General features: G+C 57.4%; 4 protein-coding genes across 4 annotated transcripts; 1 reads left to right on the top strand and 3 right to left on the bottom strand.

Annotated features, from left to right (window-relative positions):
• Positions 1 to 1793: 1793 nt before the first annotated feature.
• On the bottom strand, positions 1794 to 10128 carry P4HB (prolyl 4-hydroxylase subunit beta). The gene is made up of 11 exons (XM_034067490.1): positions 9924 to 10128; positions 9561 to 9767; positions 8719 to 8852; positions 8403 to 8540; positions 5929 to 6033; positions 5532 to 5657; positions 4919 to 5119; positions 4343 to 4463; positions 3947 to 4128; positions 3431 to 3517; positions 1794 to 2829 (listed from the first exon to the last, which is right to left on the bottom strand). Exons 1-11 carry the CDS (start codon positions 10075 to 10077, stop codon positions 2743 to 2745), a joined length of 1542 nt encoding a protein of 513 aa, XP_033923381.1. The 5' UTR covers positions 10078 to 10128; the 3' UTR covers positions 1794 to 2742.
• Positions 10129 to 11071: 943 nt separating this feature from the next.
• On the bottom strand, positions 11072 to 19344 carry ARHGDIA (Rho GDP dissociation inhibitor alpha). Its single transcript, XM_034067489.1, has 6 exons — positions 19194 to 19344; positions 14047 to 14256; positions 13622 to 13705; positions 13288 to 13364; positions 12945 to 13008; positions 11072 to 12581 (listed from the first exon to the last, which is right to left on the bottom strand). The coding sequence occupies exons 2-6, from the start codon at positions 14234 to 14236 to the stop codon at positions 12382 to 12384; spliced, it is 615 nt and encodes a 204-aa protein (XP_033923380.1). The 5' UTR covers positions 14237 to 14256; positions 19194 to 19344; the 3' UTR covers positions 11072 to 12381.
• A 155-nt stretch (positions 19345 to 19499) lies between these two features.
• Positions 19500 to 24064, bottom strand: ALYREF (Aly/REF export factor). The gene is made up of 6 exons (XM_034067926.1): positions 23790 to 24064; positions 23453 to 23584; positions 20965 to 21112; positions 20785 to 20848; positions 20497 to 20674; positions 19500 to 19758 (listed from the first exon to the last, which is right to left on the bottom strand). Exons 1-6 carry the CDS (start codon positions 24021 to 24023, stop codon positions 19744 to 19746), a joined length of 771 nt encoding a protein of 256 aa, XP_033923817.1. The 5' UTR covers positions 24024 to 24064; the 3' UTR covers positions 19500 to 19743.
• A 30-nt stretch (positions 24065 to 24094) lies between these two features.
• Positions 24095 to 24524, top strand: ANAPC11 (anaphase promoting complex subunit 11). Its single transcript, XM_034067927.1, has 2 exons — positions 24095 to 24237; positions 24344 to 24524. The coding sequence occupies exons 1-2, from the start codon at positions 24129 to 24131 to the stop codon at positions 24487 to 24489; spliced, it is 255 nt and encodes an 84-aa protein (XP_033923818.1). The 5' UTR covers positions 24095 to 24128; the 3' UTR covers positions 24490 to 24524.
• The last annotated feature ends 281 nt before the right edge of the window (positions 24525 to 24805 follow it).

Genomic DNA, 24805 nt, shown 5'->3' with positions numbered 1-24805 from the left:
CTATGCTCCCATGCAGGATGCAGGAGGCAGCAGTAAGCACATGCGCTTCCCACAGGCCCTTGGCCCAGGACTGATGTTTCTGCCCCAGTGCTGTGTTATAAAGGCTCCCACAAGCTATTTTGAGGACATACAGCTCATGCTCTTTGCCACACTTTGTAATCGAGCTGCCCGGGCCAGCAGTCGTGTTTCGGCAGAAGTGGGTGTCTCATCTTACCACCCACCTGTCCATGTCCCCATCCAAGGGGTCAGACCTGCTCTGGCTTTTGCATGGAAAGCTTCTCCGAGGAGGCACCAAGGGCCCAAAACCAGAACTTCCCAGCAGAAAGCCCTCACCCACAGACACGTGTGCCAGAGAAAAGGCACAAGCACAAATGAGGGGAACCAGTGGACGTGTCAAAGCTGTGGTGCCAAATACATTCAGAGCTAAGTCACTTTCCTGTAGTTGCGTCAGACATGTCAAAAGGAGTAGAATGAGCTGTGCTGCCGAGCACGGCAGTGAGGCAGCATACAGCTACCAAGGATCAACACCAGCATGTTGGAGCACAGCAGTGCTGACAGTACTCCTGATGCAGGTGCAGAACCAGAAGCCCATGATGGCAGTCCACAGCATTCAATGTCCTACTTAATACGAGGGCAGGCTGCTGTAGTACTGCCTGAAAATAGCTGAAGAACAGCACCACCACCAGACACTTCTGCATTCGTTACCCTCCAGCTGTAGCTGTCTAAGGCATCTATCACAGAGTCTTTCAGATCCACCAAGGGTTCAAGCAACTGCTCTCCTGTGCTTTTCCCCATCACAGTTTGGTCATTTCAGATACACAAGCACATGGTGCTCTGGTTTGTGCCGATGGGCTTGTCCAGGCAGGTGTGTCAGGAGTGCCAGAGCTCCCATTCTGGCACTGCAGCAGCTCAGGCACACACCAGAGAACTGCCTGCACTTGTTTATCTGCTGGTGAACGCATCGATCTCTGCGCTGAGCATCCCTGCTCAAGGTTACTGTAGACAGAACACTAACAGACTGAGCGAACTGCTTTTAGTCTCCTTTCTTGGAACAGCAATTAGCTGTGTACACAAGGTGACTGACAAAGTCCTGCTCTACCAAGAGAGGCCTCAGTGCATGAGAAGAGCCCCTCCTCAGCCCCAGCCCTGGTTCTGCTGTGCCAAAGGCCTTTGCAGACCATGCCAGGGCCCTGCTCCAGGAAGCCACAGAAGGCTGCAGCTGCAGACACACATGGAACATACTCCTATCACCCCAAGTACCCACCTTCAGTGGCACACACCAGTATCCTCACGTGTTGCCCTCCAGCCTCACCCTGCCCTCCCCTCTGACATTTATAGCATATTTCCATACAAAAATATTTCCAGCAGTAAGTGACTGGCTTGGAAATAGCAGCGCAGCTCACGGGTCATGTGAGCCTGAGCAGCACTGCTGCAGGCAGCCCCAGGTCCCCCCATAGGCAGAGTCCTTGAGTAACTGCTCAGGAGCAGTGAGGGCCAGCTGGCCCAAGCCCCTGTCTGATCACTGCTAATAGAACAGGTCTAACCTGGACAGGACATGGCCAGCCTGAAGCTTTTCCCCTTTACAGATGACACAATACAAGTGGCTTTAGGTTGTCACCAGAAGGCACCTGCAACACTGGAAGTGTTTGGAAGTGCCCTTTCTCTCAAAACCATGGGTAGAGTTTTGAGAAAGCAAACAGCCTCACACTGCTCAGGCAGAGTCCCTCAAGGATCTGATCCTCCTATAGGGCAAGCTCAGGTAACACTCATGCCATATTCCAAACAAGACAGAGTAGTATTAAAATCTCAACTTTATTTGGCCAACAAATTGAATTCCAATGTTATTGTAGCAGAACGCTAAGAACCAGCCTGATGCAGCTCAGGCCTCTGAGGCTCTCCCCTATTCAAGTTCCTCCCCAAACCCCAATAATTGCAAGTGTCCTGTTTGATCTGGCTCATCAGACCCTCCCACACCACCCACCTGTCGACCCCCTCCAAGTAATGCATGGAAAGTAATTGCAAAGTCTTGCATTTGATCAAAGGATGGCAACAGAACCAGGTCTCGCCTGCACTGGCGAGCACTCACCTCCACCCCAGAGCCTGCCACAGCCAGTGCACAGTATTCCACCCTTCCAGGTGATCAGAATAGTCATCTCCAAGTGTCTTAAAGCAGAAGGGAAAGGAAACATCTGGCCAGCATGAAGAGAAGCACCTGCATATACACCTCTCACCAGGCTGCCATCAGCCTACTGCCTCTTGCCTACCTACACTGAAGGCCAATTCCAGGGAAGAGCTGCTGAGAGCATTAAGGACCCTGCCAGGTGCAGAAATCAGCTGCAGGCTGTAGTTTTAAAAGAAACAAGAGGAAAGGAAAAAAAAGCTTTCCTGGGAGATGTTAGTGGCAAAGCTCCAGGATGCTGAGCCACTGAGCTCGTGCTGCGGCTTCAATCAGCTTCTACCCAGAAGAATACTTCAAGCAAAAGCTGTGTACAAAAAAGTACATCCCACTAAGGAGGAGCACAGCAGGGCTGGCTCCCTGGTGACAGATCCCTTCTCAAAAGCCAAACAGAAAAGAGTCAAGTGTACAGACAAGTGAGGGGAAAGTGTTACTTTAAAAGCCAATCCCTGGATTTTCAGTCATTCACCTTCTGCTTTAAATCTCAATGGTTCTGACTCGCTGGGCTGCATAATAGCAGCCAATTTAGTGTCTGATTTTTTGGGTGATGTCGATCAGTCTTCTGTTTACAATTCATCCTTCTGCATTTTCTGCTCTTCATCATCACCTTCTTCAAGGTCTGTTTCTTCATCCGTCTCCAGGTCCTCCAGATCCTGTAACAGGTAACAGACAGCTGCTGGTTTCTGGTGCACTAGGCAGATCCTAGAACAGTACATCTGCTCTGTTCACTGTTCTCTGCTGCCATGTTAAACACCCAGAGACTTCCACCAAGAGCTCTGAATTTGGGACATTAAGTATTAGAACCCCCTGGAAGCTGGTAGCTCACTTGTAACAGCCTCAACCCTAGATACACAGGACATGTAATGTGCATCCTACTGCTCAAGTTTCAAGTGCTGACCAGGACTTCGCAGTAAAGAACAAGTCCCCGAAGTAGTCCAGCAGTTTGCACAACAGCCAGGGACAGCCTGTGAACATTTACAGCTTTACCAACTGTTTCCACACATTTGTTTAGGCTTCTGAAAAGCATTTATTTCACACCCAACTGAAGTGCTGCCAATGAGAGGTGTCATTTACGAGCCACTGACAGCCAGGCTACAACTGAAAATCTGATGCAGGTGATAACTAACAATAACTTTCCTGCCACAGAACCACCCAGAACCTTATCTGGGACAGAGGACAGAAGCCCAGCACCAGGTCTGACCAACAATCCCTGTTCTGAAGGCCAGGAATTACCACCACATTCACATTACTCACATCATCAGCTGCTGCCCCATCCTGACCTCCACTCTCCAAGAATTTCTTGAAGCCTTCCAGCGTCCTCTCCCCATTGTAGTCAATTACCTACACAGGGAAAAACATCAGGATAATGGTTATGGGCACCTACAGAACCACAGCCCTGGGGAGGAGAATTCTCTCTCTGAGCAAAAGTCAACATGCCAAGCAAAAGGGAATTTAAAAATTCACCTTCACCCATATGAGACGAAGGAAAACAGCTCAGGCACTAGACTTCAGAGATCACTGCGAGGAAAGAATAGCCTGCAGATGAGCACACCATCCTCTATGCTCCCTCTTTTCCCCATTCCCACCCTCACCAAACTCCTTCCTACAGCCCAGCTCCCACACAGGGTCTCTGACGTCCTGTAGACTTGATGTGTTCTATCCTGACAGAGTGAAGAGGCCTCCCAAAGGCTCATCCAAGCCAGCTCCAGCAGGCAGCTAAGCATTCCTGGTGCTCCCTCATTACACCACCCTGGTCAGCTGCCTCCTTACATTTCTGCCAGAGCCTGCAGGGAAGAACTTGAGTGTGGGGAAGCTGTGGATTTTCACTGCCTCCACTTCATTGGCTGTTGAATCCATCTTGGCAATGACAATGTTCTCATGATCCCTGTAGGTCTCTCCCAGCTTGTCCCAGATCGGAGCCAGCTGCTTACAGTGACCACACCAGGGGGCATCTGTTAATTACAGAAACCCAGTTAGCACCAGCAGCCTAATGAGTGACCACCAGCCCCCCCAAGTGCCCACACAGTTCACACATATCTTTTCAGCCAGGGCACCCCCTTTGTGGCTTAGATCCTGTAGGGTGCTTCCTCCCTAATCCTGGTCATGGGGAATTTTGGCACTCCTTTCATGCCAGTTACTTGGAATCAGCTGCTGAAAGATACTCACAGAACTCCACAAAGACATTCTTATTCTCATCAAAAGCAACTTCTTCAAAGTTCTTCCCAACTAGAACTTTGACAGGCTGCTTGTCCCAGTCATCAGGAAGATCCTGACTCATCAGGTGCGGCTGGAATAAGAAGTGAAATTCAGAGATAGCCACACAGCTACCGGAATGCACACGCAATCATCCTGGCAACCCGGAGCTTAACCACCCACCTAAGCACCCCAATCACAGGCTGTGAGCAAGCACTGAAGCAGTCACTTCCTCTTCTCTTACATAAAGTCTCCTCCCCATCCTGAGCCAGTGGGAATATCAGGTGCTGCTGTGCAGAGAACTGCCACTGAGCTCCATAGGAAGGAAGGAATATTGCTGCCATTCCCACAGGACCGAGTTTCACCAGTCACCTCTGGCATGAGCTGCACAAAGCCTCTTCCGGAGATGAGAGCTGAAAGCTCTGAACTGGACTGCACAAGTTCACACCTTCCAGACTGCTGGCAGCTCTGACTGCACTCGGGTGCCAGCTCCCTGTCCTGCAGCCTTCATGCCCTGGTAGTTTTGCCAGCAGCACTTCTCTTCCTTACCTTGATTTTGCCCTCCAGGAACTTATTGCAGAACTCTCTGATCTTGTCAGCTGTGAGGTCATCTGAGTCGGGTTTGTATTTGGTCATCTCCTCCTCCAGGGTGATCAGGCGCACAGCTGGACATTCTTCCTTCTTCAGGCCAAAGAACTCCAAAATCCTCTGGTTGTCGCTGTGGTCACTGTCTATGAAGATGAAGAGGATCTTTGGAGGAAAAAGTCAAAGGCAGTTGGTGAAGACGAGCACCTCTTGGCTAACAACACAGTACACACACACTCCTACAGGTAGTGGCTGAACTGGCCCCTCTTTCTTCTCCAAGCCCATGAAGAGGGCACCCTGCCAGAGCAAACATTGGAGCTGCAGTATGGGCAAAGCCTGGCCCTGATTTAAGGGCTGGGTCTGATTTACATCCATGAGAAGAAAAGTCTAGATTTGATTGCTATTGCCTCAGCAGTTGTGCAAGCCACTGACTCAGTCACCTTCACCATGAGGCACAGGTAGAGTGAGAGCTGCTACAAGTCCTGCTCCACAACTGTGAAACAGATAGCAACAGACAGTGCTGCACTCCTCTGCAGGAGGTGGCAGCTTTACTCATAATGCAAGAAACCCATCTTACCTTCCCTTTGAAGTTCCCAGCTGCACTCTTGAAGTTGTCAAGCTTCTCCTGATAGTCAGACACACTTTTTGGCAGGAACAGCAGGATGTGAGTCTTGATCTCCCCTCCAAAGATTTTAGGAGCAGTCTGAGGAACAGAAAACAAACTTTATTTCTGGAAGAGGCAAACTGGTGTCAAGACCAGCTTGGCTCTGCTATTCTGACCAGGCCATAGGAGCCTCCAGATTAAAGGAAGACTTTGAACAGAAGCTTTGACTCCACTCCCTTGTGTTCTCCACACTCCTCCATAACCCCAGACTAGTGTCAGCTCCAAGATACGACACAATCTGCAATTTAAGCTTTGGTATGTTCACATGGTAGCAATGGGAAGAGGCCTTACCATGTATCTAGAGACCAACCTGTTCAGTGAACTCTATGACCAGAGGCAATGAATTGGACTTGATGAAGTTCAGCAAATTATCTTTCGTGAGATCCCCTTCAAAGTTGTTGCGGCCTTCATCAAACTGCAAAACCAGAAATTCTTGCATTAGAACACTTCAGATCCAACACGGATCACACCAGAGTCACTGCCCCAGCAGATCTCAGCTGCACTTGCTCAGAGCAGACTTCTGGCTCTTAACAAGATCACCACATGTTCACATAACATCTGGATCACAGTATAAATCTTGCTGTCAAGCAAAGCCTTAGACCACCCCCCAGCAGCAGAAAGTGAGCAGCTACAAGACAGCTTAATCTTGGCGCTGTTCTGCACAGTCACGCAGCAACATCTGAAACAGGTCCAAGGACTTGAGCCTCAGCTTTGTGAAGACATCAGGTAGATGCTCCACAGTGAGCAGCTCCCAGAGCACAGGCAGCTTCTGCAGCAGGAATCAGCCATGCCAGAGCAGACACACATTTGAACCAGTGCTATGGGAAGTGTGACAGCTGAGCCCATGGTCACTGCCCAGAGCAGCACTGACTCAGCTCTGCAGGGTTGTTCCAGTCTGCTGTTAGAGACAAGGACACCTGTTTAACACGGGCCAGGAGAGGTGCCAGGGCCCAGGTTAGAGCAGGACATCACCTGCAGCCCTGGGTAGGGTTCTCGGAAGCTCCCTGGCAGCCCAAACAGGGAGCAGCTGTGAAGGCCCATCAAGGTTAAGGAGGATGTGCAGGGACAGGGTAGTCCCGTGCCTGGGCAGTCCCGTGCCTGGGCAGCACTGAGGTACTGGCACAGTGAGAGCCTGGGCTCAGGTAACCTCCTGCTGGAGGAAGCAGAGCAGTGTCAGCTGAGGCTGAACAACACCCTCCACACTGGAGATCAACTCTGTAAACACTTCAGAGTATTCTGAAGGTGCTAAGGCGACATTCAGCACTTGTTCAAGGGTCTTTGCAAGTCTGCACAGCTTCCACAGGGAGCAAGAGGAGAATGCCAATCCAAACGTGACCAGCTGCCAGAGTCCAAACACAGAACTGGAGGCAGAATAACTATTTCTTATGCCCTGGTATTGTCAGAATTGGTGCTCGTTTCCACCTTCGTTTGGGGTGGAATACCCCTTACTGGGGTAAAGACCCCTTTAATGTGACAGACTTATCTGACAGTTCTCATGACATGGCACCAAAACAGGACCAGGGAGGCAGCATCCACATCTCATCTTCTCCACACTGAGCAGAGCACTCCTGCAGTGACCCAGCAGCTCCTGAACTGCCCTTTGGACCACAGGTCCTCCCACTCCCCACACACCTGACAGAGATGCCAGGTACAGAACTGCTTTTCATTCCAAATGCACCTGCAAGCCAAGGATGAGAAGCTCTGCAAGCAGCAGTCTCAGCCCAGTGCTGGCCATGAATGGAGCATGCAGGGAGGTCACTTACAGAAAGCTACACGTAAGAGCATGATAAAGGCAGTGAGTCAGCCAGGAACCAAATGCTGTTCCCTTCACCCCAACTCTCTGAGCTGCAAAGCCCTGGTGTTCTGAACCCCACAGCAGGTCATTCACTTGCCCCCTCAGCCACACTAATCTTAGGGGCCCCTGTCTGAGAGCTGAAGTCTGCAAGCTTCTAGCACCATAAGTGCAAATTCAGGTGTATTGGAATCAAGCATGCTACTTTAGCTGAACAAAGAGTGACAGGAATTTATTCAACTCTTCAGCCTGTCTTACATCAAACTGGTCAGAACAATGCCTGATGAGATTTATTAAGTCTGAAGCCAAAGCAGCTTTACCCTGCCCACTGCAGCCATGTGCGTGGTACCACAAAGTCTAAGAAACATCTACTTGTCTTCTCCAAGCTAGAAATTCATCCAAGTGGTTTGGATTTTGATAGTAAAAGGCATGAGTAAGTTTATTTCTGACTCTATAGATGGCCAGATCCCCCTGCACGTAATCCAACCGCCCCAGCCTAAGTCAGCTGGAGCTGTAAATCCTCTTAGGAACTCCATTGGAATCACTCACTTCCCACAGAACCCACAGCGCTGCCAGACACAGAACTCCTGGATGCAGCTTCGACTGCCTACAGCAGAGGTCGATCTCGAGTACAACTTAAAGCAGCTTTGCTAAGCCACAGGTGAACATGGAGCAGCTCAGTGCTGTTCTGCTGGAGACCACTGCCTACAGCCACCAGTATTCTAAAGATTGTGCTCTTACTGCACTGCAGCCACAGCCGAGAAACAACGGCTCGAGTGAAGCAACAGCTTGGACCCAGAGCCCAGCAGCTTCAGGAAGGCCAGGAGCTGCTGAGGCTTCTCTCTGCTGACTGAAGGCTCCACTCCTCTGCCCCTGCCCAGCTCTGAGGCTTGGAAACAGCCAGACTGATATGGATTCATCTGACTAATTAGAGAAGGTAAGAAGAGGCAGAAGACTCAAGAGTGGTGCTCCTACTCTGCACCAACCAGTACCTTCTTGAAGAGGACCACGCCATCCTTGCTAAGCTCATACTTGGTGAAGACATCAGCACTGGAGGAAATCCCAAAAGGAATGTCATCCACAGCCTCAGCTGCCAGCAAGAACTCCTTTGCAGCCTCTGATGCTGAATCCTGGAGAACAGAGAGAGGTGTTTCACATGGGACACACCAAAGCACAGCACAGAGATCCCAGGGCTCACCTGCCAGAGAACTGGAAGATCAAGTAGGGCAGGGCAGCACAGCACAGGGAGAGCCTCCCTCCGCTCTGGGGCCCAGGCAATAGCTTCCCGGATGGAAGCACAAACCCTACCTTGAAGAAGCCGATCACAACCACGTCACTGGACTCCACCAGCGCCTCAGCGGCAGCAGCATCGCTCAGTGTGGCTGCGGCCGGGCCCGTGCGTTTCTTCAGCCAACTGACGATGTCATCGGCTTCCCGGCCAGCTGTGGGGACAGGAGCACCCGCTCACTTCTGCACCACCCGGCTCTCTCTGACCCCCACCCCGGCATCAGCAGAACCAAGGCAGCGTTTACACCACTTTCTCCCTTTCACTCCCAGAGCGATTATGCTGATCCCCAGCAGGTAAGGCAAAGTACAAGGGGCCCCCTGGAATCCATCCTTCCCTTGCTTCCAGGCCAAGCATGCTCTTAAACTTTGACCAGTATGACCACACTCCAACAGGAGCAGGCTTTCCATGTGAGTGGTTCACCTTTCCCTTTCCAAACCAGTACTCAGGTGTCAGCTCATGGCTGAGCACAAGGTTTGGTTTAGCTGGATTCTGCTGCTCTTGATCTTCCTCACACCTCTAGTTTACATCCCTGGTTCCTTTTCCCAACCACTTGAGCTTTTGTTGCAGTTCTGGAAGCTTCATTGTTTAAGTAAAGCCAAACTAAGCCACAACCCAGGCTTGGGTTGCTCCGCTTTCCTACACAAAGCTTATCCATCTGCTGCACCTCACATGAGGGATATCCCCAGCCCCAGCACAGGAGCCTGCAGCAGCAGCCCCATTCCCACCGCCCCAGAACAGCACCTGCTGAGCACGGCCACCGCTCAGCCCCAGTGGACCTTATCTGGGCACAGCAGTGCTCTTGGGGGCACGGGGCCGGGACACGGACCCAGCGCCACGTTGCTGCCCTCTGCTCCCGGCTCACCCGTGTACTCCTTGGGAGCGGCCTTGTCGCCGTTCCTGAAGAACTTGATGGTGGGGTACCCGCGCACGCCGAACTGCTGCGCCAGCTCCGCCTCCTCCGTGGCGTCCACCTTGGCCAGCCGGATCTCCGAGCCCTCCTCCTTCAGCTTCGCCGCCGCTTTCGCGTACTCGGGCGCCAGCGCTTTGCAGTGCCCGCACCACGGCGCGTCTGCGGGACGCGGCGTCAGCGCCGGCGGGTCCCGCTCCGGGGAAGGGTCCCCCCGCTCCCCGCGGCCCCCCCACCCAGGCCCCTCCTCCAACCCGGACAATGCGGCCCCAGAGCCCCCGCCCGGGCAGTGCCCCCCCCCCCCGTCCCAGCGCTCACAGAACTCGACGAGCAGGTACCGGTGCTCCGCCAGCGCCTGCTCGAAGCTGTCCGCGCGCAGCACGAGGACCCCGTCCTCCTCCTCGGGGGCAGCGGAGCGGGCACACGGCGGCAGGAGGCAGAGCAGGGCCGCGAGCGCACACAGCCGCGCCATGGCGCTGATGGCGGCGGCGGGGTCGGAACGGGCCGGGCCAGGACGTGCGCTCGCGGCACCGCCTCCGCCTTATAAAGCCACCTCCCCGGCCGCCGCCGCCCGCCATTGGCCCAGCGCGCCAGATCCGGCCGTTGCGCGGCTCCTATTGGTCGGCCTGCTGGACACGCCCCCCGCCCGCCGCCGCGGGTTGGCTGCCGGCCGCGCTCCCCGCCCACGAGCCGCCATTGGCTGCTGCCCGCGCTGCGTCACCCGCGGTTGGTCGGCGCTGCCGCCTCGCGCGGCCGTGCGCCCTCGAACGTGGCACTGGGGCGGCCCCGCGACGCGCACTGCGCCTGCGCACAGCCAGGCGCGCGTGGTGGATTCTGACTGGCCCGAGGCCGCCGCCGGTTGACCCGACCCGGAAGTGAAAGGCGGCGCTTCCTGCGGGAAAGCCGCGCGGCACGTGCCGCCGCGGGGCGCGTCACGGCGCGCGGGGGGCGGGGCCGGACCCACCGGGAGCGCGCGGGCCCCGCTGCGGCGGGGGCGGGGCCGGGACGGGGGCGCGCTCTGTGCGCGGTACCGGTACATCCGGTCCGCTCCGGCCGTGCCTCGGCCCTGCCGCGGCTCCCGGCCCGGGCCGTGCCCTTCGGCTGCAGCTGCTCTCCCGGGGCCGGCCCCGAGGCTCGCACAAGCAGCGGCCGCTTCCTCCGAGCGCTGCAGGGCTCATAAAGAGCTTTTCCTGCCTGCACTTCCCTTATCCCGACCGCAAACACCTGCGGACTTTTGCCTCCCGCTCCGGTCACTCCGTTCCTTGGGGCGTGCAGGAATGTCCCGGGAGCCGGGGCTCAGCACACACCGCCCCGGAGGTGCCGCTGCCCCACGCCCTCCTCGTGCCACAGCAGGGCCTCTCCCTGGTCCCGTTTCACACTCCCCAAGCCCATCTCCAGGACCATCTCCTGCCCTGGGCATTGGCAGAATCCCACCCCCAGCCCCAGAGCAGAAGCAGAGCATGGTGGGCAGTCAGTTCAAAGGTTTTATTTAACTGTCATAAAAGGAGAAGCAGACGATGATTCCAAACCTGTTAACCCGGGTCTAGGACTTACAGACAATTGCACCAAATCAAATGAACAAAAACCTCTCTAGGGGCAGGGCAGGGGGGAGTTAGAGGCAGAGACGTAGCTACGAGAAAGCCACATGTACTTGGTCCCGGTTCTAATACAGCCTCAGTGTGGTTGGATCCCAAGAGGTGGCTGCAGAGCGGGAACGGGCCTGTCCAGCCCAGGGGTCCCAAAGGGCTCCTCTGCCCCAGGCACTGGCAGCGCAGCCCCGGGCACCACTGCGGCATCGGAGTGTGAAGGCAATAACTGCCGCCAGGCCAGGCACACGTTGTAAAGGCAGAACAGATACATAAGGCATTAACCGCTTTGGAGCTTGTCCATCACAAGCTCTTGGTTGATCGTGTCAGGAGCAGCTGCAGAAACAGCCGAGTCCATCCCCAGCCCAGAGCCGGCAGGAGGGTGGGCGTTGGCCTGGAACCTCAGTGCTCGCAGTTGCTGCGGCTGCCGGGGTGTGAGGGGACGGGAAGGGATGCGAGTGATGGCAGAGCCGGTGCCTCCCGTGCCCTTGTCACCCACCACCCTCCCTCTGGAGATGTCCCATCTCGAGTGAGGAAGGACCAGCAGCAAAGCGGGAAGTTGTGACTCTTACCTAATAACCCATGAGGGGCGTGACCGAGATGAGCGCCATGCCAAAACCAGGGGACATGATTAAAAGTGTAACAGGGGCAGGGCCCCCTCCCTAGAGGATCCATGTTACACATTAAGGCATCATGGTTACAGGGAACATCCACAAATGAAGCTGCCAGAGCTCCCAGCCACCAGCAGGGTGGAGGGGCAGGCTGGGCATGACTTGAGCCAACACACAGGGTCAGGAGCGGCCTGGCATCAAAGTCCTTCAGCTACTGGAGGCAGTAGCTACCCTGAGCTGTGCACAGGAGGCCAAGCACAGGAGCTATGAGGGCACAGGTGTCTCCCCTCCAGCACCTACTGGGATATGGGCAGGTGGGAAGCAGGAAGGGGGCCAGCCCTGCCCCAGCAGCACGGCCCAGGCCGGGCAGCTGGAGACCAGATGCAGACAGCAGGGTTTGGTCAATGCACTCAGTGATTCTCTGGGGAGGGGGCACAATACAAAACTGAGCTCTGGTCAAATCATAACGGGGTGGGGGGAAGGGAGGAGGGATCCAATGTCAGCACTTTGGTACAGGGGGGAATTTCTACGGTAGCCACTGTCTGATTCACGCGCTCTGGGGTTTGGCCTCAGGAAGGGCTAGTCCTTCCACTCCTTCTTGATGGTCAGGTTCCACTCCCAGGACAGGTGGTCAGTCTTATCATCATCTGTGAACTTGGATTTGACATTGTAGTTGCCCCGGGCCAGCATGCCCTTAGGGGCTTCTTCCATGGGGGTCAGAAACTCGTATTCCTCTGCTCGAGGGCCATAGCTGCCAACCATGTATTCGGTCTTGTCAACTACAGGAAGACAAGAGTGGAGCACAGCGCCTGGTTTAGAGCCTCCCCTGCACCTGGGGCAAGGCTAAAGCAGATGCAAGGCCTGTCACAGCTACAGGCCATAGCGAAGCTGTGAGGACTGAAGAGTCACCCACATCCATAGCTCTGCTCCAGGAACAGCTCCTGCTGCAGGGAGCGACCCCCTCCGCCAGCACCAAGCTGCTCCCCGGGCAGGAGCGTGTCCAACCGGGTGCTGTGGGTGCTGCTGCCCCGCACAGACCGGGAGCATTCACACATCACCCTGTGGTGCCTGGGACTGGCTGCCCCCCCAGCAGACGGAGCAGAACCCCTCATGAGCAGCACCCGCCTCGGAGCAGCACTTACTCTTCACTCCTTTCCGGAACGTGTGCTGAATGTACTTCAACCCTGACACGATCTCCCTGTTAACCTGCAGGGAGACAAGCAAGGACTGTGCAGACATCCACAGAACCCCAGCCTGGTCTGGGTTGGAAGGGACCTTAAAGCTCATCCAGTTCCAACCCCTTGCCCCAGGCAGCGACATCTTCCACTAAGATGGAGGCTCAGTCCTCCTCAGCACATGGCCCACCCCACCACAGCAGGAGACTGCTTCTCCCATCACCCCCTTTTTGGGGGGTCAGACAATCCCTCTGGGATTGCAGCATCCCAGCGTTCATTCATTCTTCTGTTCTCAGACCTCAGCTCTTACCCGAAAGGAGATTTTTATCCGGTATTCCACACCCTCCTTCAGCACAAATGCTTGCCTCCTGTAGCTCTCCAGGTCACCTACAGAGAAGGGAGAGGGTTGCTCAGGGTACTTCTGTATTGAGCTATGGGGTGTTGAGGACAGTATCTGCAGGAGCAGGCAATGGCCCTTGGTGTGGGATGGCTGCTCAGCACAAGGCTGCGGAGGCCCCAGCCTGGCCTTGTGGAACAAACCCTTCATGCCTGCAGCACAGGCATTCCTGACAGGGAGTGGCTTCCGCAGGCTCTGCTCCAAGTGGCTCTCCCGTGGGAAGGGCTGGAATTCTTCCCTGGCTCACCTGTCAGGTCCAGCTCCAGAGGGCCCGGGGCAGTCGTGCAGACCAGAGTCAGTTTGGTCACCACTACATTTGGAGCATTGGGATCTAGAAGACAAGTGCAAAGGCTGTTAAACACCCTTCCTTAAAACCAGCCAACACAAACCCTTTTCCACCAGGGCTCTTCTAGAAAGAGCAGGAAAACCAGTGAGAAGAATGTCCCCCTTGGCCAGGGTCCCCACTGTGTGGGGCCAGCCCACAGTGCCCCATGAGCAGCCCCCTCTAAGGGCAGTGTGACACCTGCAGTTCCTGCACCTTATTCCAAGGGCTGGAGATCAGCCCAGGGAGCACGGACACATCTTTATGCTCCTGGCTGGGAGCAGGGAAGAGGCAGGAGGTGACTGATGGAGCTGCAGCTTGAGCGAGGCACAGCCACATCCTCGGCTCACCTGCGCTCACAGTGACGGCACCAAGCAGCGCCTCCTTGTACTTGCGCAGGCTCTCGTCATCCTTGTCCAGCTCCTGGATCTCCTGGATGCTCTTCTGGGCAGGGGGCTTGTAGTTGACAGAGTGTTCGTCCTCCTCGTTTTCAGCTGCGATCTGGGCCAGCTGCTCGGCTGTGGGCTCCTGCTCTGCCATCCTCACACACACCACGTACACTGCAGTGGGGAGGAGAAGTGAAACTGCACCCACCTGCTCCAGCCAGGCCTCCTCAGCACCGTGACTGCAGGGACATAGCCCTGCCAAGGGCCCTGGTGCAGCCGCTGCAGGCTCCTCCAGTCCAGGGCTCATGTTCAGCCCATGTTCAGCCCACAGAGAGAGGGGAAAATTCAACCTCGATGCTTTACTCATGAGCTGGAACAAGTAAACACGCAAAGCCGTAGAGAAGATGCGCTGCTCCACGAGATAAGCAGGTAATCTCGTAGCAAACCTGAGCCCAGAACAACTCCAGTTCAGTTCTGCTCTTTACAACGTACAATTCCAGCTGGGAACAGCCCTGCCCCAACACTGGCACAAGTGCTGGGAGCCTCTGCTGCAGCCCGGAGCTCACAGCTTGTGCCTCGGAGCTGCTCCAAGCTGGGTGCCAAGGCAGCAGCGAGAGGCTCCTGCCCGGCGCATCCCCCGCTCGGCCCTTCCCGAAGCTCCGTGTCTCCAATGGAGCAGGGAACACATCGAAACCGCAGTGCTTGGCTCGGCTGTGGAGGCTCCCACCAGGAATCACCGGCTGCGGGTGCCGGGGGCAATGCCAGCACCCAGGTAAAGAACTGCACAAGGCAGCGGCACCCATGGAGGTTCCTGGTGCTCCCGCGGGCTCTGAGCCCAGCGGCACCAACAGCAAATGTCAGCCTGGACCCTCGGAAGTCTTAAAACACTTCCAGTGACAGTTTTGGAGCCTGTGCAAACAAAACCAGTGACCTGCTGACAGATCCAGGTGTTTCTGCCATTATCTGGCATTCCCGCACCCGTTCAGTATTCCTGCCTGGAGCAACGTGCCAACAAACAACTCACAACAGACCACAGGGCTGCACCTGCTGCTGCAGCATCTGGCCTCCACACGGATCAAGAACTGCAACATTTGGTATGAGCACAACACACAGAGTGCACCTGAACACAGGCAGATGTGTGACCTACACCCCAGGCACAGCCGCCTCTCCCCGCACCTGCAGTGACTGTCACACCGGAGCTGCTCCCCGACCCCACTCGCTTGTTTTGCCATAAATATCCTGCCTGTTTTGCTGGGGATGGCAAAGGAGGGAATGAGCCACAGGAGGTGAAATTCTGCACATCTCTGCAGAAGAGAAGGCTACAGCTGATGTGTCAGCAAACACAGGAGAAAGGAAAGGCAGTGGGAGAACTGGGACCAGCCCATCTGCCAGGATGTTGGATTGAGGGGCTGAGGGCAGCAAGGCTCAGTGCTGGGTCCTGCACTTGGGTCACAACAGCCCCACACAATTCCAGGCTTGGGGAACAGCAGCTGCAAAGCTGCCCACTGGAAAGGGCCTGGCAGTGCTGGTCAACAGCAGCTGAGTAAGAGCCAGCTCGTGCCTGGGTGGCCAGAAAGGCCACAAGCATCCTGGCCTGTGTCAGCACCAGTGCAAGCAGGGCCAGGGCAGGGACTGTCCCTCTGTGCTGGGCACTGGTGAGGCTGCACCTTGAATCCTGTGTTCAGCTCTGGGCTCCTCACTAAAAGAGAGACATTGAGGTGCTCAGGGGGACCTTCTCATTCCTACAACTACCAAAAAGGAGGTTGTAGGGAGGTGGGGTTGGTCTCTTCTCCCAAGTAACAAGTGACAGAACAAGAGGAAATGGCCTCAAGTTGCACCAGGGGAGGTTTAGGGCTGGTATTGGGAAATACTTCTTCCCTAAAAGTGTTATCAAGCACTGAACAGGCTGCCCGGGGAAGTGGTTGAGTCACCATCCCTGAAAGTATTTGAAAGATGTGTAGATGTGGCACTTCGGGACAAGGTTTAGTGGTGGCCTTGGCACTGCCGGTTAATGGTTGGACTTGATGGTCCTAAAGGTCTTTTCCAACTGAAAAGATCCAAATTCTCCAGTTCTGGGGTGAGGCACATCCCAGCTCCTGGGGCTCCTTTCCTGCCCCTTGCCCACTGTTAGACCTGAGAACAGGCTTGTCCTGGGCTGGCAGCCTCCTGGTGTGTCTGGGGGCAGGACACTTGCAATGGATGCAACTGGTATTTCTGGGTATTAAAGCTTGAGTAAGGTTTATCACCAAAGGTGGGGGCTGGTGTGACACATCATGGGGTCATCACAGGGGCTTGGCACAAGTCTGGATGATGCTCACACAGGAGCAGCCATGGCGTGAGTGCTGCTTTCTGGCAGCTGAAAGAGCAGCTCCAGTGTCCTGCCCTGCGGGGCTGAGAAATGCACACTTTGGTCTCACCCAGAACCACTGCTCATCCATAACCAACCTCGGGTGTAACAGTCCAGCAACAGCTTCCTCCTGCACAGCAGCTCCGTTGGGGTAACCCCTCCCACCACAGGTATTTAGCAATAACCGTGCCACAAAGGGCACAGAACAACCCCCAAACCCAACACCCCACGGGCCCAGCTCTTTGGTTGCATTCCTGCACCTCCAGCCTTCACCCTGTGATCCAGAGCTCAAGACACAACCACCCCCCTCCATGGGTTCCTCAATAACCACCCAGGTCCTCACAGGATATCTAAGACAATGGAAACCCATTAGGGACAGAAAACAGCCCTTCAGACCAACACAAAGCCCTGTATCAACAGCAGCTCAGGCCAGGCCAGGGTGCAGCTCCCTGAGGAAGCCCTGGAGACAGGAACACCAGTCTGGCTCTTCCATCATGCTTCCTCAGGAGCAGCAATGGTGGGAACCAGCTCTGAGATGGCAGAGAACTCAGCACATCACAACCATCATCAGGGCCTTGGCCTCAACCTTCAGCCTCTGGGACAAAGCTGTTATTACAGCTCAGGTCAGCAAACCAGAGCCTGTGGGGGTGAACGAGCAGCCACTGCACTGCTGGGAGAGAACAGAACTGCCCCACAAGGGCACCAACATGGAAGAGAGGGATGTGCCCCACAGCCCTGCCAAGAGCTCAGCTCCTTAGGGAAAGCCTTTCCACATGCTGCTGACCTGCCCCAGGCCCTGCTGGCTCTTGGACCTCAGCCTCAAGCCTCAGCGTGTTTGGAAGGATATTCCTCGCCAGCTCCTCCTGACACCAAGGAGACGCTCAGGGGCCCTGCATGGTGGTTCTCTGGCTCCTGAGGCTCGGCCAAGTGGCTGAACATTGGAGCTGGTGCCTCTGGTGCTCTGCAAGAGGCACCTCTGAGCTGAGCCGGGTGCCACAGAAGCCTGCGGAAGACAGCAAGAGGCCGAATCGCCCCTGCCTCCGCCGCTTCTGGCAGCCCAGCCGTTCCTCACGGATTCTCTCGGCATTACGGCGCAGGAGCCAGGAGCCGGCAGCAGCGAATGCGAGAGCCCCATCTCCTGCCCAAGAGGAAAACTGCGGGGACCAGCCCTGCCTCTCTGCAGCCATGAACAGCGGCCTCAGCCCAGGACCAGAGCCCGCACCACCGCTGGGAGCCGGGTCAGTCCGAGCCTCCTCATGAGCCAATGGCTCCGGATGTCCGCAGGCCACGGGGCAGCCTCGGACACAAGAAGTGCCAATCCCGCATCCCAGCCTTCCTCCTTCCCGCAGCGCAGGGGAAGCTCAGGCAGCTGCTCGGCTGGAATTCAGTGCAGAGCCGTTTCTGTTCATTTCCAGTGGATTGCACCCGATCTGTTTGCTTATCCCAGCCGTTGTGGCACTGCAGGGTCAAGCAGCCCGAGCTGTGGAACCCAGCCCAGGCTGCGCTGCCACCCTGCACACAGCGGCAACATGGAGGAGGGACCAGGAATAAATGGGGCTCAGATACCCTCAAAGCAGCAGCAGGTGAGGAGCTGGGTGGGACCTGCTGACGCTTCCCAAGGTGAGCGCTGCCTCTGACACCACCCAGGAATCTGTGCTCCAAGAGGACACGCAGATAACACCGCTGCACCAGTCACTGTGTGGGAGCATCCTGTGGAACTCCTGAATCCCCTCCCAGCACTGGGGTAAAGGATGCTGGGACCGGCTGCTGCCCCCCGGGCACTCAGCAGCTGGGACATGTAGTGCTTTGGTTTAGTTTTCCCTTTTGCTGGTGGCAGAGCCCTGCTCCGCAGTGCACCTGCAAGGCAGGAGCTGTCAAGAGCAACACCAGACTGAGCAGAGAGTTCCCCGTGTGAATGCTCCATCCCTGTCCCCAGGGTGCAAACACGCACCGGGGTAACGGCTGCAGCGCGGACACCACCGGCTCGTGGCCCGTCTGTACAACGGAGCACGGCAGCGAAACCATCTCCGCTAAGGGAGAACAGGAGCACCGGGGCGGGCAGAGCAGCAGCAGGGCGGCCACTGCCCGAACCCTCAAGGCAACAATTCGTCCCCTTCACGTGACTGGGAGCTCCTCTCTCAGTGAAAGGAAGTTACAACTTCCAGACCTGCTGCGAAGCGGCCGCGGGGCCGCAGCAGCCGCCGCCGTCCTGGCCCGGCTGCGGAGGCCGGAGAGGCCGATTCCCCCAGGAGGAACCGAGCACGGGGCTGCTCCCGCTGCTTTAACCTGCGGCACCGCGGGGACAAACGGGCTCATTGCCCGGGCACGGAAGGAACGGAAGGAACCTCCCGAGTTCCTCATTTTATGACTACAAACTATTTATGGAAAACCTGTTCAAGGCAAACGAACGTCCGCGTCCCGGCTCCCCCCGCCCAGCAGCGGAACCCCGGGGGGCGGCCCGGAGCAGACCCTGCTCCCGCGGGGCCGCGACTCCCCATCCCGGCCCCGCTCCCCAAGAGCCCCGCCCCGGAGCGGCCCAGCCGGGACAGCGCCTTCCCGCGGCGCTCGGAAGGTCGCACAAGGGCACTGGGGACCCCGGGCCCGCACCCTGCGCGCCGCCGGGACAGCGGGTGCTGCCCGGCCCAGCCCAGCCCAGCCCGGCCCCACCCGATCCCACGCGGCGGAGGCGCTGCCCCACGGCCTGATCCCTCCCCCCTCCCCGGTACCGGTATCCCCCGCCCCGCCCCTCCCCACCCCGTCCTACCGGCACCGCTCGACCGCGCTGCGCTGACACCGCCGCGGGATCCGCCCAGCCGCCCGCGCGCCCCCGCACTTCCGGGACACGCCCGTCACTTCCCGTTATACAAGCCCCTCGCCTCACTTCCGGCCACGGCCCGGCGCGTTGATTGGCCCGGGGGAATTGGCGCGCGCCGGCAGGACCGACCATAGAGTTGGGGCGGAGGAGCAGAGCGCCGCGGGGCGGGGCGCGGGAAGGCGCGCGGGACGGAAGGGGCGGGGCCTACGCGCAAGGGGCGGGGCGCGGGAAGGCGCGCGGGGGCCGCAGCCACAGCTCTAGACACGGTTCTAGTTTATTGCGGCCGAGGTGAAAAAGCCACTTCGGCCCAACAGCAACAGTAAAATTTATCCCAAAAATAACTCGGTACAAAACAGGTCTGCTCGGAATTAAAAAAAACCTTTACAGGAGTTTAAAACCTATCCCAGAACGAAAATAAAACAAATCCCATCCCCAGGTGGTGGCCACAGCCCCGCCGGGAGCCAGGAGCCACAGCCACATCCTCCCTGCGCCTGCCGCTTTAGCTGGTGTCCATCTGGAAGAGAGGAGATGAGAGCAGCCGTCACCGCGGGCACAGGCAGCTCCCATATCCCTGCCGGCCCTGGAGCTCCCAGCGCTGCTGCACGGCAGCACCAGCAGCTCCAGGGAGCAGCTGCCCCACAACAGAAGGGCACAAGTGGGAGCTGCTGCGCTGCTCCTCCCCCTCCCAGCCACCATCTGCAATTCCACTCATCCCACTCTGCACTCTCAAGGGGACTTCACCAGTTCCCACACCACACACACGACCCCAGTTCTCTACATTCACCCACAAGGCAGAGACTCATCTGTTTTTGCCTTTTGCTTTCCCTTTTCACAGCCCATTATCCCTGGGGGTTTCGTTTGCAGCTACTGCTCACTGCAGCTGTCCTGCAAACAGCTTCCCAGCTGCCAGCAACAGCAGCTGCCCAAGTGCTATGGAGAGGAGAGCCTAAAACTGCACCGAGGCACTGCCTGGCTTTAGAGGGAGCTAGTCTTAGTCCCAGGACCTGGAAAATGTTCTCTGCCCAGAGAAGCTGTGGCTACTCCATCCGTGGCAGTATTCAAGGCCAGGCTGGACGGGGCTTGGAGCAAGCTGCTCCAGTGGAAGGTATTCCTGCCTATGGCAGGGGGTTGAAACTGGATAAGCTGTAATGTCACTTCCAACACAAACTAGGCTGGGATTCTATGAAAACCTCATCCTGCCAGCTCTGGGCTGCCACATTTCCCAGGAGGAGATGCTGTGGGAAGCACTTACCCTGGCATTGTAAGCATCCAGCTGTGCATCTAGTTCCTCTGCGGAGAGCTGCTGTTTGGAAGTTCTTCCAGCTCCTCTGCCTCTCCCTCTGGTTCCACCACGAGTGCCTCGCCTGCTACCGCCACCACCACCAAATCCTGAACCCCCGCGGTTCCTGGTCATGCCACCTCTGTTTACACTGCCAGTTTTCAAAAGCAGCTGATTTAGTGGGTGGTGGTTAACCCACAGAGATTCCACAGGAGAGGGCCCAGGAAGGTTCCTGCCCTGCACTGGGTGCTCAAGACTCACCTCTGTGCTGGTCTTCTCTGTGTGTCAATCTGTGATGTGACCAGCTGTATGTTCATGGGGCGCCCTGCAGGAAGAGCGGCCCAGGGGCTGCATATGAGTGGGGTGTGGGGGTACAGGAGGGACGCAGGAGGCGTGCAGGAGGGATGCAGATGCTGGCAGGTGCCACGGCCATGCACTCACCATCCAAGGGGACACCGTTGTACTGCTTCATCGCCTTCAGTGCATCTGCCTTCCTCTCGAAATGCACGTCCGCTGTCCCAAGGCTGCGGCCAGACCTGTCATAGTGCACAGCTGCCTTTTTCAAGGTTCCAAACTCTGCAAAGAGCTCCTGAGAAAGAGGGGAAGAGCAGAGACATCCGTCAGTGCCACGAACACTGCGCAGCCCAGGATGGTGCCAGCCCATCCCTACACACACCACCAGAGGTGCCTTTCAAATCATTATGGACAACTCAGGCAAAGCACCAGTGAAAGAGGGAGCATGAGCCCACCAGGGAGGTGCCACAGGCGGCAAAGCCAAGAGGGACTTCAAGTTCACCATGTGTGAGGCACATGTTCACAGCAGCAGAGCAGGCTCAAGGGACACTGATCCAAGGGAAAGGTGGTTCCTTTAGTAGAGGCTGACTCAAAGGATGACTAAAAAAATAATCCAGACCCATGTCACAGAGGAAAAAAAGCCTATGAACACATACAGAGATGGCCACAGTTTCATTGTGCTGAAGTTCCTTCCCCCGTCTAAATCTTCACCAGATCAGGTGCAATTTAAAAGCACAGCCCATAGGAATATACCCCAAAATTTAAGATTAAGAACATACTCTACTGAACTAAATCTCATTTTATAAGAGCATGTACTGACAGGATAAGGGGAATGGTTTTAAACTGACAGAAGGGAGACTGAGATGAACTCTTAGGCAGAAGCTCTTCCCTATGAGGGTGCTGAGGTGCTGGCACAGGGTGCCCAGTGTTCAAGGCCAGGCTGGACACAGGGGCTTGGAGCAACCTGCTCTAGTGGAAGGTGTCCCTGCCTGTGGTAGGGGGCTGGAACTGGATGAGCTTTAAGGTCCCTTCCAACCCAAACCAGTCTGTACTTCTATGTCATTTGCTGTCCCAAAGGATGGAAATGAAGAGACAGCAAAGGAGCCATCGATTTTGTTTTGCAGGTGCTACATTGAGATGTCAACGCGACATGTCACCTCTGCAAGGTTCCGCTGCACCCCATGCCTTAAAAGCTCAATATCTGTCCCGTTACGGCCCAAACAGAGCAGTCACCTCCTGTGGGACCCACTGTGGAGCCACCACGGCAGCACCACACGCCCTTCACCTCCCCAGCACACCATGCCCAGCAGGGCTGTGGGCCTGTTCCTCCCTGTGCTCATGCACCAGAGGTGAACATTTCACAGCACTCGTCAGCAGCTTCCCAGAGCCATGTTCAGTCTGAACTGCACAGCTCCGCACATTTGAGGCTCCTTCCAGCCACCCCTGCCTGCTGTACACCTGCTGAACCATGTTACTGACATGACTAACACAGGAACAAAGCAAGCCATCATACACCTGAGGCAGGGCTCCGTTATAGGATGAGTAACAACAAATAGGTGCAAAGCTATTAAATCAACTTTGCTGCTAAAGAACCCCAAGTGGAAATTCATCCACACATCAGCCAGAGCCAGCGGCAGAAAAAGCAGATCTCAACGGCTGCAGGAAGCGCAGGAGCTGGTCACACTGAGGTGACTTCACAGAGCAACACACTTATGGAAACCAAATCTGCACATACAGGGGTAAAGGGCAGGTTTTAAGTGCATTACCCACTAACGAGGTGACTTCAAAAAGCTCCCTTCTGATCCCCCAGGCACAGCCAGACTGGCACACAGAGCAACCGAATGAATTAACTGACAACAAAGGCAGCTGCCCGTTGCAGTTGCTTGCTTTCCCTGGTCAGGATGTGAGGACCAGAAACCATTCCAAAAGAAACTGCTTCACAGCATGACGGAGCCAGTATAGCCCCGGTATTTGCGGGTGTTGCTGGTGCCGGTGCCCTCCCCACCAGGGGAGCCCCATGCCATGGTATGGAGACAGAGCACAGGAGAATCCAGCAGGTTCTTACCCAAAGCACAGCTGAAACAAGGGACACGACCACAGCACGTTACTTGGCTAGAAGATAACGCAGTGGGTATCACAGGTACCCCCTCACAGGTAACTCCTCCCAGGTACACCCATGGAACACCTCAACACTCAGCAGAGCTACACAACCAGGACCTGTACACCCGGAGCATGCGGCTGTACACACAGCACAGTTCTGGCAGCGCTGCAGCTACACAGACCTCGAGTTTGAACAGTTTATAGTCAATTCTCCCACTGTGGCTGGATTCAGCAAAACAGCAGCACCTTCCCCCCTGTGCCATGGCAGAGACCCTACAACACCATGAGTGCCCTGCAGGCAACAACGGCTGTTCTGAACTACACCCCCTCAGGATCACCAGAGCCGCTGCAGGACGGGGGCTGGTGGCACAAACCTCACCACCGATGCAGAATTAACTCACCCGGGGGTCTCCTGTCCGGGCAGGGAGGGGGCAGGACCTGCGGCGCTCTCGCTGGTGCCTGGTGTGCCCTAACCCGAGGCTATGAATGAAACCCCCCATGAACACCCCCCGCGGGGCCGCTCCCGAGCCCCCACCTGGATGTCCGCATCCGAGACGCCGAAGTCCAGATTCGAGACGAGCAGCTTCCCGCCGGTCTCCACGCCGGCCCCCGCCCCGAAGCCGCTGTCGAACAGGTCGTGCTGCCACTTCTCGGGGAGCTGCTTGGGCTGCAAAGAGACCGGTACTCGCTGACCGGCGCCGGGGCACCGCCGGGCACAGGCCCCGCTGCCCGCCCCGCACGGAGCGGACAAAGGGCTGTCCGCCCGCCCCATCCCGCCTCGCCAACGGCCCAGCCCGGTTCCCCGTCCCGCGCCGCCGCCGAGCCCCGCAGGCGGCCGCGCTGCCGCCCACAGCCTCCGCCGTGTCCCGTACCCGACTGTAGGGCGCGGGCCGGTTCCTGCCGCCGCCCCGGGCCATCACCGGCCTGTTCCGCACGGGGCCGCCGCCTCCCGCTCGCACGGCTCCCACGCCGCCCCGGCCGGGCCCACCCCCGCGGGTGGCGCCGCCCCGGCCTCGGCCGCCCCGGCCGCCACCCCGGCCGGCCCCGCGCTGGCTGCGGTTGAGCTTAATGATATCGTCCAGCGACATGTCCATCTTGTCGGCCATGATGGCGGCTCCGCTCCGGGGCCTGCACTTCCGGCCGCGCTGCGCCGCCGCCGGGAGCGGAAGAGGCGGTGTTTGAGGGGCGGAGGCGCGGCCCCGGCGGTGGCGATGCGGGTGCGCGTGCGGAGCTGGCACGGGGTCGCGTCCTGGCTGTGGGTGGCGAACGACGAGAACTGCGGGATCTGCCGGATGGCCTTTAACGGCTGCTGCCCCGACTGTGAGTGCACGGGGGGGGGGGGGGGGGGGGGGGGGGGGGGGGGGGGGGCCGGGCCGCACCGTACCGTACCGTACCGTACCGTGCTGACGCGCTCTCCGCGCCGCAGGCAAGGTGCCCGGGGACGACTGCCCGCTGGTGTGGGGACAGTGCTCGCACTGCTTCCACATGCACTGCATCCTCAAGTGGCTGAACTCGCAGCAGGTCCAGCAGCACTGCCCCATGTGCCGCCAGGAGTGGAAGTTCAAGGAGTGACGGTGGCGCCGGTACACCGAGCGGGGCGCGCCCCCCCCCCCCCCCCCCCCCGGGCCCTGCTCTGCCCTCAATAAACGTGCGGCTGCCTCGCGCCCCTCCGGTGCCCGGTGCCATTCTGGGGACGGGAATTGGTGGGGGGGGGAGGGGTGTGAAACGACTGCGCCGCGGAGCCCACCTGCGGGGGACGGGGGGTTGGTGGTTGGAGAAGCGACTCTGCCGGCTCAGGAGAGCCGGGCCCCGCCGCCGCTCGGTGGTTACCTGCCCACCGAACCGCCGGAACCCCCTCCCAGTGCAGATGCTGTATCCCCATTGTCCG

Source organism: Melopsittacus undulatus, chromosome 11 (genome assembly GCF_012275295.1).
Source record: "Melopsittacus undulatus isolate bMelUnd1 chromosome 11, bMelUnd1.mat.Z, whole genome shotgun sequence".
Taxonomy (NCBI): domain Eukaryota; kingdom Metazoa; phylum Chordata; class Aves; order Psittaciformes; family Psittaculidae; genus Melopsittacus; species Melopsittacus undulatus.
Note: the sequence above shows the minus strand (reverse complement) of the source record. Positions and strands in the feature narration are given on the sequence as shown.